The sequence below is a fragment of the Salvelinus fontinalis genome, chromosome 18 (assembly GCF_029448725.1).
Source record: "Salvelinus fontinalis isolate EN_2023a chromosome 18, ASM2944872v1, whole genome shotgun sequence".
NCBI classification, from domain to species: domain Eukaryota; kingdom Metazoa; phylum Chordata; class Actinopteri; order Salmoniformes; family Salmonidae; genus Salvelinus; species Salvelinus fontinalis.
The window spans coordinates 32,257,341-32,271,897 of record NC_074682.1 but is presented as its reverse complement, the minus strand read 5'-3'; the positions used below and the strand labels follow the sequence as shown (position 1 = coordinate 32,271,897).

General features: G+C 41.5%; 1 protein-coding gene across 1 annotated transcript; it reads left to right on the top strand.

Moving 5' to 3' along the window:
* The first annotated feature begins 3,275 nt into the window (after positions 1-3,275).
* On the top strand, positions 3,276-13,320 carry LOC129815313 (transmembrane prolyl 4-hydroxylase-like). The gene is made up of 9 exons (XM_055869002.1): positions 3,276-4,284; positions 4,469-4,550; positions 4,680-4,870; positions 5,347-5,443; positions 7,398-7,560; positions 8,722-8,907; positions 9,407-9,497; positions 11,703-11,826; positions 12,129-13,320. The coding sequence occupies exons 1-9, from the start codon at positions 3,913-3,915 to the stop codon at positions 12,356-12,358; spliced, it is 1,536 nt and encodes a 511-aa protein (XP_055724977.1). The 5' UTR covers positions 3,276-3,912; the 3' UTR covers positions 12,359-13,320.
* Positions 13,321-14,557: the final 1,237 nt, after the last annotated feature.

The window sequence follows — 14,557 nt, the reverse complement described above, 5'->3', positions numbered from 1 at the left end:
TGCTGGGCAGCTTCAATGTGGTGCTCTTATTCTTCTCACTTTGATTGGTGAGGTAGATTGCTGCTATAACTTGATGACCCTTCACATACCTAACCATTTCCTTGGCTCTCTTGTAGAGTGTATCCATTGTTTTTAGTGCCATGACGTTCTTGAGGAGCAGATTCAATGCATGAGCAGCACAACCAATGGGTGTGATGTGAGGGTAGGACTCCTCCACTTTAGACCAAGCAGCCTTCATGTTCGCAGCATTGTCTGTCACCAGTGCAAATACCTTCTGTGGTCCAAGGTCATTGATGACTGCCTTCGGCTGCAATGTAGAAACCGGTGTGTCTGTTGTCCCTTGTGTGTCTGTGCTCTTGTAGAATACTGTTTGAGGGGTGGAGATGATGAAGTTAATTATTCCTTGCCCACGAACATTCGACCACCCATCAGAGATGATTGCAATACAGTCTGCTTTCTCTACGATTTGCTTGACGTTCCCTTGAACTATGTTGAACTCTGCATCCAGCAAATTAGTAGATAAAGCATGTCTGGTTGGAGGGGTGTATGCTGGGTGAAGAACATTCAGAAATCTCTTCCAATACACATTGCCTGTGAGCATCAGAGGTGAACCAGTTGCATACACAGCTCGAGCAAGACATTCATCAGCATTTCTCTGACTACGTTCCTCCATTGAGTCAAAAAAACTCCTGATTCCAGGAGGACCATGAGCTGTTGCTATCGATAAGGTGTCTGATTTATTATCTTCAACTCGAATAGAAGTAGAAGGACTTTTGTCAGAGGTTGCTTGTTGTGAGCGCTGAGGGAACGTTATGCACTTGGACAGATGATTCTGCATCTTCGTTGCATTCTTCACATATGATTTGGCATAGTATTTGCAAATGTACACAGCTTTTCCTTCTACATTAGCTGCAGTGAAATGTCTCCACACATCAGATAGTGTCCGTGGCATTTTCCTGTAAAGATTAGAAAAAAATGAGTAAAAAACAAATACAATTCCATGTACAGATAAATAGTTAAGCAGTTAGGTTAAACAACTCCTTTGTAAGATAAATGTTTTAAGATGAAACATGTATGGAAACAGGTGAATTAACACTCCTCAGTTAGCAGGCTCAATCAAGCTAAAACCCACATGGTAGCAACAACTAACTAGCAGAAATTGTTAACAAGTTAGAAATGATTTAAACACACTATGCTGTAGGCTACTATTTACTAGTTAACAAAAAATCATGTATGTCATATAAAATATATTCACCCAACCCAGAATTGTAATCAAAACTTATCAGAAGGCATGTAGTCCTTGGCTCAGACAGTGTAGTAGTGTGGGCTCAAAATCATCTCATTAGCGTGCAAGCTCTTGAGAATCAGCTGCACATGTGATGGAAGAATGCACTGTGCATGCAGTGTTGCAATTCCATTGAATTGGGGATAGTTTAACTAAAATATGCCACAAGACCTAGAATTGCCTTATGTGTATCCCACTACAAAAGGTTCACTGTTATAAGCTAACTTTTTTTGATGAATTTAACTTCCCACAGAAAAATGTCAGGAAATTTCCGGAAAGTTCCCGAGCGTTTGCAACCCTACTCAATGCTTCAAACTGTCCAGCATCCACTACAGACTATAGGCTGTTTTTGTTTCATATAATGATCATTATGTGGAAAATAATTACAGTGTTTGAATTCTTATAATTGAAAAGGATTTAATAATTTTTTCCACAGACCCCTGCAATTATGCCAACTGACATGTCATTCAACACAATGCTGCTCACCTCCTTCAGTTGGGAGTAGGGCTGGTTCAGGGGTATGGGGATGGGGAGACAGGGCTGCTGAGCCTGAAGCTGCATCTGTTGGGCCTGGCACCAGGCACGGGCAGGGACAACTGTTTAGTATGAATAGCTTGCTAAAAGTTTGCCTGCATTGATTAAATGTCGACTAAAAGAGGAGCGAAATGTAAGCACTGAATTTTCTGTGAAGATATTAAGTAACTAATGTTAGGGGAGCAAAAGTAGCCTATTTCACTATGGACTAAGCTAACAGGTTAATTTCCACCACTCACAGACTACACCCACCTTCCTTTGTGAAAAATTGGGTGACACACTGTCACCCGTTCTTTTCTCTCTCCTGTCTTTCTTTTCGTTTTTGGAAGCCAGATTTTTCTTTAGGAAGCTGAGACATGATGCTCCACCGGCACTCCTCACTCGCAATTCACTGCTAGCAAGTACAGTTTGCCCCTGGTTTGGGGGCAGGACCGAACCATTTCATTTAAATAAAGGCTCTCTGGATGTTTACTTTTCGCCAAAAATAAGATCAGAAAAAGAAACCGTTAGTTTTATTAGTACATTGTAAATAAAATATTATATTAATGATGACAGGTAAATCATTTAATATTGCTTTTTTTTAACCTAATGTTCTAATAATTTTTTAGGGCCCCTGTCAGTCACAGGCCCTTAAAACCGTCCTAAATAGTGGAGTGATGTATTATTGTTCATAAATTGTTCATAGACCAATTTTTTATACTGTGTCCATGTGCATGCAAGTACGTTGAAATTACGTTGTTTTCAAGTTGTTGAAACAACGACCTGAAAAATACATATTTTCAACGACATGAAAATTAGCTTTTACATTTTATGATATAGCCTACAGCAGCCTATATGTGGTGTTCAATGCAGGACTACATTGCATGATACTTTTAAAAACGTTTTTACATTATGAAAGGCTTTACATTAATTCATGATTTATTTACTTGGTCTGTAACACCATGGGCCAAATAGGTGACTGTAAATTATATTGTGTTGTATGATGCAAGAACCACTTTACAAAATACAATTAATTATTATTACCATACAGAGAATTAGACAATGTAGGCTACCCCTCTGCCTATTGGCTTATTTACATATTCAAGCATGTCTCAAAATACAACATTGCCCCTTTAATTAAGACGTAAGCTTTTTACCTGGCTTTTCAAAGACAGTTTGAAATGTAGCCTACACGTTTTGTGCTTTTTTAGGAAGCAGTAACTCCCCATTGCTGACCTATACTTATATATAACTGGGCTAAGAACTTGCTAACTAGCAAAGAATATCAACAAATGTGCACACGCGCGGCTCTGCACTCTGATCTGAACTGACCTGAAAAGTGCATTAACCATTTGGTTGAAAGACCGGGCCAAAGTGTTACGTGGAAATGCACTGTCAATCACTTACTTTGGCAAGGGAATCAGCATGCAGTGTCGACTCGAGCCGTCAGGGGGCACCACTGTCCTTTTGCTCCCTGCTCGCTGTCAGCCTGATAGTTTGAAGTAGCTACGAGATGAGCTACTGCAGCAGTTATCAGGGAAATGGTGGCGCATTATCAGCCGGAAAACAAACGCCACAGAGGAATTTGTGGCAGGGATGAGAGGTCGGGGTCGGCCGCATATTTGTTTGTTTTTCAATTTTACTAGATGATTACTGAAACCGAGGACCTTCGAATGGATATATCGCATGCCTTTTGAAATGGCTATTTTTCCTCTATTTTTAGAAGTACGCAACACGGATTGCTGAAACCGCAACGTAAACAAGACGCTGGATTAAGTCCTCTCTGCAGTGCTGGGAGTGTGATTTGGACCTAACGTTGCTGTGATTTCAACCTAAAGAACCACCAAACTTCACATGTTTCGTTGCTTATATTTGAGAGAAAATAATAACATAAACTAGCTTGTTGACAGGTACCATAGCAGAGAATGGGTATTATGACTGGCAAGATATGGTGATTGAGTCGGGACAGTATGAATTGTGCACCTATGCGGTAACTTTTATGACCTAGCCTACCAGAAGAGAACTGACCCCATTATTTACAACGTTAATTTAATGACATGTCTTTCTCGTTAGAGCCACACATGTAATCAGAACAACAAACCAGTGATAAGCTTATGGTCCGTAATCATATCAGGTCAAAGATGATTGAACCACAGGGTTGCGACGACGGTGATGAACATGAAACCCTGCCATTACCAACCCTACCCCCTATGCCACGAGAGCGGGTCCCTTTGCAGAAGAGCAGCATATGCTCCCGTTCCTACTTCATGGTGGTGATGGTCTTTTTCCATGTATACATCATCAATGTCATTGTGCTACTCCTATACGTGCACTACAACAACGGCCCAGGAGACGTACTGGCCACTCCGAACAGGGATGAGGCAAGCGGGGGAAGCAATCATCACAAGCCCCCCGAGTCCCATCAGCAACCGTCATATTCTGGCTTTCAGCGGGACATGTACCTTCCACGCCTAGAGGGCATACGGGTGAGATAAGGATGCCCGTGTAATTCTGTGTCTGTTTAGCCCAGAGTTCAACCTTGCAGAAAGTAGGTGTATAATAAGCTTCAGCGCTGGGCTAATGTCAATTGTGCTATTCTACATCCATATGAATGGTGCGTTCCATGTAATCTTGAAGGCATGAAGTTATAGTCACAGTGTTGTCTCTCAGGTGGGCCATGTCCAGAAGGTGTCACTGGTGCCAGACAAAGTGCATGAGATGCGGACTCTGAGCCTGAAGCCCCTACTGTTTGGTGAGAGCTCGCTACTAAACTTCTGCTCTGCTCAGCCCTCTGCACGGAGTTAGTGTCTGCTGTCATTGCTCTCAAAGGTTCTCTGTTTACGTTGAAGCCTAATGTGTGTGTGTGTGTCTGTCTCTCCAGAGATCCCAGGGTTCCTGTCTGAGGAGGAGTGTCGTGTGGTGGTGCAGCTGGCCCAGCTGAAGGGCCTGATGGAGAGCCAGGTGATGGTGCCTGAAGGACAGGAGGAGCTGACGGAGCAGCTCAACCTCAGCCCTGATGAGATCTTCAACCTGCTGGACCTCAATCAGGACGGACAGCTACAACTCCAGGAGGTGGGTGGGTAAGCAGGCATGTGTGTGTCTGTGAGTGAAGTGAAGTAACCTTGCACAAGTCTTGGTTTGTGCGAGCCGGACTAGATCATAGGAGCAGGTTCCTATCTCCTCTTTCTCTAGCGTGAGGCAGCTTGATGTACAAGTACACTCCCTGGACAGGACACTAGTCTATCGTAGGGCCTCACCCACATTCTATCTCCTTAATGCTGAGTGCCAAGCAGAGACTCATCGGGTCCCAATTTTTACAGTCTTTGGATTGAAGTCCCAACTTTCCAATCTCAGGGCAGACACTCTAACCACAAGGCCACTGGGTGGTGGGGCTGGGTACTGTGGCAGCAAAATATCAATTTATTTTGTTCCTATATAATGGATCAATAAAACTCTATTGTATTATCTTCTATATGTCTGTGTAATGTGTGCTTTTAAATTATTTATTTTTTTACATTTTATATATGTGTTTCCTGGGCCTTCTACAGATATTGACCCATTCACGAGTGAGGGATGGGATCTGGCTGACACCAGAGAATCTGAGAGAGATCTATGCTGGACTGAAGGCTGACCCTGACGGTAATGGTAAGAGACTGTCATTCTCAGCAAGGCCTCAGCATACAAAGCTGACTAATCCATAACACCAACAGAATACAACCACTATAATCTGTCTGTGACACCAAGTCAAATTGAAAACCAAGCATGAAGCATGAAAATAAAAAGTTGTATTCTTTGCACAGGGACGATGATCATCCACAGAAACATCTCCACGAGCTTCTTCTTGTCAGGCTTCTCATATAGATATACAGTTGAAGTCGGAAGTTTACATACAACTTAGCCAAATACATTTAAACTCAGTTTTTCACAATTCCTGACATTTAATTCAGGAAAAAATTCCCTGTCTTAGGTCAGTTAGGATCACCACTTTATTTTAAGAATGTGAAATGTCACAATAATACGAGAGAGGATGATTTATTTCAACTTTTTCTTTCATCACATTGCCAGAGGGTCAGAAGTTTACATGCATTCAATTAGTATTTGGTAGCATTGCCTTTAAATTGTTTAACTTGGGTCAAATGTTTTACGTAGCCTTCCACAAGCTTCCCACAATAAGTTGGGTGAATTTTGGCCCATTCCTCCTGACAGAGCTGGTTTAACTTGGGTCAAATGTTTTGGGTAGCCTTCCACAAGCTTCCCACAATAAGTTGGGTGAATTTTGGCCCATTTCTCCTGACAGAGCTGGTGTAACTGAGTCAAGTTTGTAGGCCTCCTTGCTCACACACACTTTTTCAGTTCTGCCCACATGTTCTATAGGCTTGAGGTCAGGGCTTTGTGATGGCCACTCCAATACCTTGACTTTGTTGTCCTTAAGCCATTTTGCCACAACTTTGGAAGAATGCTTGGGGTCATTGTCCATTTGGAAGACTCATTTGTGACCAAGCTTTAACTTCCTGACTGATGTCTTGCGATGTTGCTTCAATATATCCACATAATTTTCCTGCCTCTATTTTGTGAAGTGCACCAGTCCCTCCTGCAGCAAAGCACCCCCACAACATGATGTTGCCACCCCCATGCTTCACGGATGGTACGGTGTTCTTCGGCCTGCAAGCCTCCCCCTTTTTCCTCCAAACATAACAATGGTCATTATGGCCAAACAGTTCTATTTTTGTTTCATCAGACCAGAGGACATTTCTCCAAAAAGTACGATCTTTGTCCCCATGTGCAGTTACAAAACACAGTTTGTCTTTTTTATGGTGGTTTTGGAGCAGTGGCTGCTTCCTTGTTGAGCAGCCTTTCAGGTTATGTCGATATAGGACTTGTTTTACTGTGGATATAGATTATTTTGTACCTGTTTCCTCCAGCATCTTCACAAGGTCCTTTGCTGTAGTTCTGGGATTGATTTGCACTTTTCGCACCAAAGTAAGTTATACTCTAGGAGACAGAACGCGTCTCCTTCCTGAGCGGTATGACGGCTGCGTGGTCCCGTGGTATTTATACTTGCGTACTATTGTTTGTACAGATGAACGTGGTACCTTCAGACATTTGGAAATTGCTCCCAAGGATCAACCAGACTTGTGGAGGTCTACAATTTTTTTCTGAGGTCTTGGCACTGCGTTTGAAGGTAGGCCTTAAAATACATCCACAAGTACACCTCCAAGTGACTCAAATGTCAATTAGCCTATTAGAAGCTTCTAAAGCCATGACATCTTTTTTGGGAATTTTCCAAGCTGTTAAAAGGCACAGTCAACTTAGTGTATGTGAACTTCTGACCCACTGGAATAAACAATTGTTGGATAAATTACTTGTGTCATGCACACAGTAGATGTCCTAACCGACTTGCCAAAACTATAGTTTTGTTAACAAGAAATTTGGGGAGTGGTTGATAAACAAGTTTTAATGACTCTAACCTAAGTGTGTGTAAACATCCGACTTCAATTGTACCTGTAGCTAAGTGACCCCTGTCTGTGTCTTTGTGATAGCTATCTGATCCCTGTGTGTCTGTGACCCCTGTCAATCTGTCTGTGTGTGTCTGCATTAGGCCTGCTGAGCCTGGAGGAGTTCAGGAGTCTGGGCAGTGATGCGTTCCAGCGGTTCTTGCAGCAGCGTGGGGTGAAGAGCAGCCAGCTGGTCAGGAACAGCAGACACACCTGGCTGTACCAGGGAAAGGGGGCACACCAGGTACTCCGAGACCTCAAGAAGAGGTGAGGAGAGCATCACTGTCAAATGTTGTCTTGGCCTCGTAGTCTCGCCTCTGCACTGGCCTCTCCATCTCTCCCCTCTCTCTTCTATTCCCTCTGTTATGTTACTATTCCAAATGTTTTAATGACGTATAGTTTTGTATGAAAAGAGTAGTGGGATTTTACTGATATTGTTCGCATCGCATGTGTATAGATAACACTGGGATAGAGGATTTTTTTTCTTTTTTTAAAGCCAAGTATACTGAACAAAAATATAAATGCAACAATTTCAATGATTTTACTGAGTTACAATTAATATAAGGAAATCAGCCAATTGAAATACATTCATTAGGCCCTAATATATGGATTACACATGACTGGGCAGGGGTGCAGCCCCTAGGCCCACCCACTTGGGAGCCATGTCCACCCACTGAGGAGCCAGGCCCAGTCAATCAGAATAAGTTTTTCCTCACAAAAGGGCTTTATTGCAGACAGAAATGCTCCTCAGTTTCATCAGCTGTCTGGGTGGCTGGTCTCAGAAGATCCCGCAGGTGAAAATGCCAGATGTGGAGGTCCTGGGCTGGTGTGGTTACACGTGGTCTGGTGTTGTGAGGCCTGTTGGATGTACTGCCAAATTCCTGAAAACAACTTTGGGGGCTGCTTATGGTAGAGAAAGGAACATAAAATTCTCTGGCAACATCTCTAGTGGACATTCCTGCAGTTAGCATGCCAATTGCGTGCTTCCTCAAAATTGAGACATGTGGCATTGTGTTATGTGACAAAACTGCACATTTAAGAGTGGCCTTTTATTGTTCCCAGCACAAGGTACAGCTATGTCATGATAATTCTGTTTAATCAGCTTCTTGATATGCCACCCTGCCAGGTGGATGGATTATCTTGGCAAAGGAAAAATGCTCACTAACAGGGATGTAAACAAATTTGTGCAAAACTTTTGAGAGAAATTAGCTTTTTGTGCGTATGGTACATTTCTGGGACCTTTTATTTAAGCTTGTGAAAAATGGGACCAACGCTTTTTACATATTGTGTTTATAGTTTTGTTCAGTATATGTTTGAACACATTAATAAAAACGGTTAGAATAAACACCATGGCCAAGGTTATCGGAATCTGATGTTAAGGATTTGTGTCCCTTGCTCTCTCTTTTCTCTTCTCTCTCTCCTCCCTAGGGTGACCAGTCTGACCCGGCTGCCCTCTGCGTTGGTGGATCTGAGTGAGCCACTCCAGGTGGTGCGTTATGAGCAGGGGGGCCACTACCACGCCCACCACGACAGCGGCCCTGTGTACCCTGAGACAGCCTGCACACACACACGCCTCGCTGCCAACACCTCCACACCCTTCGAGACCTCCTGCAGGTGAGAGAGAGCTGTGTTGAGTCAGCCAACGCCTTGTTCTTGGCTTTGTTTTAATAATACTGTATATTCATAATTCTGGTTAGATGTCCTTTGGATTAAGATGGTTAGGTGGAGGTATTGTGTGATAATGTACTGTAAAGTCTGTGAACGTGAGGTGGATGTTAAGTTCATGTTTTAAGTATCCCTATACTTCTGTTATTACGGGGCTATCACTCAGTCAAGAGTGCGCCTGCGCAGGGAGTCAGTTGGTTGATGGACCTAGCCTTGAGTGTAATGGCTACCTTGTAGTGTGTTCATATAGTAGAGGAAACTTTGTTCAACTGGAACCTTGTTGTTGTGTCATTTCCAGTTAACAGTGGATGTGTTTGTGGTAAACTATGAGGTGTATGGCTTTGTAACTTAGCGCATGTAAATATATCAGTTAGTTTGTGACTAAGGCTTACATAGCTATGGTGTTGTTGGTCTGTGTGTGTATTAAATGTGTGTGTTGCACACCCAGGTACATCACAGTTCTCTTCTACCTAAACTCTGTTGAGGGGGGTGGGGAGACCGCGTTCCCTGTGGCAGACAACAGGACATATGAGGAAGTGGTGCGTTATTTACTCTGTGTGTCTGTGTGTGCGTTCTTGTATGTTTATATAATTTCTATATTACATGTTTGTGTGTTTGTCTGTGTATAGGTATAACTGTATGTGTATTTCTATGTTTTTGTCAATGGTATTAATGAGTGATTATGTGTGCAGGGCTTGACATTAAGGCTTGTCCTCTTGTCCTGAACAAGTTAAAAAAATAAATCACAATATCATACAATTTAAAAAAAAAATTTTTTTTGTTTTATTTAACCAGGCAAGTCAGTTAAGAACACATTCTTATTTACAATGACGGCCTAGGAACAGCCCGACAGATTTTTACCTTGTCAGCTCGGGGATTCGATCTAGCAACCTTTCGGGTTACTGGCCCAACACTCTAACCACTAGGCTACCTGCCGCCCCAATTACTTTAATCAGAATTGGATCAGAGAGGCCAACATTGGGATAATATTCCAATCTATTTTTCATGTACATAAATAAAAAACCCTACATGTCAAAGTGTAGGTGACATACATATTGGCTAGAGCCTCATGTCCAACCCGATGCTTTAATGATACTTTTAATTACAGAAGTATAAATATAGGCTAAACACCAGTCATGTGTGACAAATATAGTCTAATGAAGGATTATTAACGTTTAAAGGCTTGATTCTGTTGAAAAACTCGAGGCTCTGTTTGTTCAGATCAAATAGTAAAAAGACCCGAGATTGAAGGACAGTACCTGTTGTGCACCGCACATCACCCATCTTGAATCTGAGCTGAGGAACATTTTGAAACTATTTAACCATAAACTTAATTGTTTAAAACCTGGACATTTTATGTAATTTTATGAAGCATGTCTTAACTTGTTTCAAAGTAGGCTAGCCAAAATACGATCATAGAAATGCTGAAGGAATTATTTTATAAACATTTAATATCCTAGCATTTTTCTCATGTTCTATTGGTTTTCAAATGAACTTTATTGTATTGTCCAGCAGCCAAAGACATAATCCTAGTCGTATTAGTAACCCATTCTAGTTGATGGATCTTTAGATCTCCCCTTAATTTCTAACGGATATTTTAATCTCTGTCAAATTAAACAGCTCGCACATTTGATGCGCATTTGAGGACAGTGTTTTCCCGCTAATTGCATTTTGGAACATTCACGCATAGCCTACAGCCATGTGCGCATTGTTGGGGGTATAATATGAAGAAATAAAACGTTATCAACATTTTAAGCTAAATGGTCTGATCCGTCAGTCTCATTGCTTTCAAATATTTTTTATGTGCAGTGGTTGTATGAATTTGGGATCTGTCGTCCCAGAGTCAGTTTTGAATCGTAGACATATTTTTTTATTGTCACAGGGACGATGGGACGCCCATAATTTAGAACTCTGGAGGGAATTATTTTATAAAGAGAAAGTATTTGGTCTATGTATTGTTGCAATATTTGGTCAAACTTTTTACTTGACACCCAGGGTCATAACCATGTCATAATATGTCATAACTGACATAACTTGTCATAGCATGGACATAACTGTCATGACCCATATATTTACACCTGTTGTGACATATTGCATTATTTTATGGCTGCTTATGACACCTACACAAGAGTGTCAACCCACATTTATTCAAATTAGTTATTTCCCTGCCAAGGATTTTCCTTTTGTTTTGAATGTTTGTTTCTTAAATCCTTTGTTGTTGTAATGAATCGTTTTTTGAATAAATGTGGGTTTTGACACTCTTATGTAGGTGTTATAACCAGCCATAAAATAACGCAATATATGTAACAATAAATATATGGCTCATGACAGTGTTATGACCATATTATGACAAGTTATGTCAGCTGTTATGACATATTATGACATGGTTATGAATGTGTCATGGCGTGTTAAGACATTGGGTGACAAGTATAGTGTTACCCAATATTTTATAGGCTACCAAGTGTGGCCAACCATCCTCCAGGAGAGCCTTAAAGCGGCAGTGTTGTATTTTGAGACAGGCTTGAATATGCAAAGAAGCCAATAGGCAGTTTTTTTGTTTTGTCTGATTCTCTATGGTAAAATGGATAGTAATGCATTTTATTTTGTAAAGTGGTTCCTTGCATCATACAGTGATGTAAAAATTGTGTTAGACCATGTATTATTTTGGGACAAGTGACTTGAGCTTTTGGCAAATGGCAAAAAAAGTTCATGTCAAGCCCTGGTGCGTATGTTTGTGTTTTCAGTCTCTGATTCAGAACGATGTGGATCTTATGGACACGAGGAAGAACTGTGATAAGAGCAACTTGAGGGTGAACCCTACTAAAGGGACAGCTGTGTTATGGTACAATTACCTCTCTGACGGACAAGGTACAGACTGTACAGACATAGTATGACTCTTCCATATACACACTACTTCAGCTTGATTACTGCCCCTCAGACAGGACACACAACTTATTGTACACAGCAATTTACCCTATTTCATTCTATCACTGCCGTTCAGGTCCTTATTTAAAAACTGAAGCATGTGTAGTTTTGATGAAGGTTATGCCCACTGTTGTAGAAACACATTGAAAGAGAATACTCCTACTTGTCCACATGGCAGTTATCAGTTATGCTGTTATCAGAGCTGCTTTTGAATACACATATTAACTGCTCTCTGTTACCCACAGGCTGGGTGGGGGAGCAGGATGAGTACTCTCTGCACGGCGGCTGTGTGGTCACCCGTGGGACTAAGTGGGTGGCCAATAACTGGATCAACATCGACCCGGACTATCAGCGCCAGGCTCGCTACCAGCAGCTGGTGTCACAGCAGGGGGAGGAGGACACAGAGGATGAGGGGGAGCAGTCTCAGCCCAGCCCTGAACAACTGCACACTGCTGACTCCCATCAGGAACTGTAGCTGTACTGCTGTAGCCTAGAAACCAAAAACAATAACCTCCCCTTAGGACCACTAATTACACTAGTTCCAACTTTGAAAGCTGGTCCCAAAGAGTTATGGGTGGTTCGAACATTTGTCCAGACATTGTAGTTTGTGGGCCTAGACCTCGTCCACCCCTCTTCTTCAGCCCAAAGCTACCAGAAAGCTACCCTACCACCGCCCCAACCTAACTTGACTCTGTCCTGCTGTTCACAATCTCCCATGACGACACCTCTGGCCAGTACGAAGAGAGATATTTGATATTCAGGGACTGGTCACTTAGGATTTATGCAACTGTGAGAGGGGGAAAAATCAAATTTTCCGATTTCCTTGTTTGTTCACTGTTTGTTGAATTCATGTGTAATTCCAAACTTTGTTTACATTAAATACGTATGCACAATTTTACCTCCCTTCTGTGCGTCACAAAACATTCATGTCATTCTGATACACATATTGCAGAGGAGGGTCAATCATGCTACTATTTGCATGTACGTGCATTCGTATGAGCTGTTACATTAGGCTTTGTGCAGGTTTTTACAGTGTCATGTTAAACATAGACTAGAGCGATGACTTTAGATTGTGTCTGCTCTGATCCTCTGTATTTTAGCTAGACGTTGTCTGTCATCACCCAAAGACCCCCCCCCCTCCCCATCTTCAGATGTGATGAAGCATGTTAACTGTTATTTAAATGTTGCACAGATTGTTACTTTTATTTATTATCTATGTTTTATGTATGGGGGAAATTATTTTCATTCTGTCACTTGCATCCAGTACTTCTCAATCTACTTCAGGAATTGGATTTATATTTATTTTTAAAGTATTATTTATTTATTCCATATTGTTCACTTTGTTCCATGTAGTGTTGTTCACCTTGTTTGGTGTTTGTTTCAAAATGCACTGAATCACTTTCCTCTGCTCCAAATAAAGTTTACTGTAGGTTTTGAGTAATAGTTATTTCTCTAATTTCAGTGGAGTCACAGAGGAGATAGTAAGGCCCATTACCAAAGCTGTTTCTGGCAGAAGCATATCCATATTTGGCAACTAGTCCCCCTGCTCTGTTGCTCTTGTTCGGGGAGGATATTATTTGGACATTGTAGGGGTTTACTGTACCTTCCACTTTTTGTAGGCATTTCATTAATTATTAAGCATTTTTTTGAAATGTTGATATATTGAGATTTCATACACTGACCTCGCTGCAAGAAATGCATGACTGCATTAGAACTACCATATACACAGTATATACCTGTATACTATATCCCCAATTCACAGTAACTTTTCAAAAAGGTAGGGGCCCACCCCCATAACAGAAAAGTATATAAGAAATATTCAGCATGTCAGACTTCGGGTAAGGCTCCTCAGAGTTTGGTGCTGCACTGCATCTCCTGAAATGACATTTACAGACATTGTTAATATTTACAGAGTCTTCCATATTGTATTTTCCATTTATCTGTATTGAATGATTGTATTGTATCTGTTTTGGCATGCAGATGTGCATGTCTCTCATCAGTGAATACTCACAGCTCGGCATTGATGTTCTCTGGTGGCCAAGGCAGTGAAGCGCAGCATCATGGACTGTAGCAAACCGATGTCCTTTAGTGATGGATTCAGAAGAACACTCCCAGCTCTTAACTGCTCCACCACAGACGCTGGATAGTAAGAGTATGACTTATTTACACATCCTATTCAAAGTAAAGGGGTATTAATTTATTAGCTACAGATACAGGTTTCACTTACATTGAAATCTAGCCATGTAGACAGTAACATCAATCTCACCAAAGTCATAAAATATCTGTCAAAACTGGACTGGGGGATAAGCACTCTGCTGTTAAAACCTCTTAAGGATCGGACCCTTTTTTTCCATTTTCACCTAAAATGACACCCAAATCTAACTGTAGCTCAGGACCTGAAGCAAGGATATGCATAACCCCTACCTGTCCCAGACCTGCTGTTTTCAACTCTTAATGATCGGCTATGAAAAGCCAACTGACATTTATTCCTGATTATTATTTGACCATGCTTGTCATTTATGAACATTCTGAAAATCTCTCTCTAATCTTGGCTCTCTCTAAAATCTTGGCTCTCTCTAATCAGAAACTCACACACATATTCACACACATTAGACTAGTGCGTGGGTACACACAGACACACACACATCTTCTGTGCCTTACCTGAAGGACTTTT

Coding starts and splice junctions, on each gene's coding strand:
- LOC129815313 (XM_055869002.1), top strand. CDS start 3,913: ATGGTCCGTAATCATATCAGGTCAAAGATGATTGAACCACAGGGTTGC. Junction 5,444..7,397: donor GGCTGACCCTGACGGTAATG/GTAAGAGACTGT, acceptor TGTCTGCATTAG/GCCTGCTGAGCCTGGAGGAG. Junction 11,827..12,128: donor TTACCTCTCTGACGGACAAG/GTACAGACTGTA, acceptor TGTTACCCACAG/GCTGGGTGGGGGAGCAGGAT.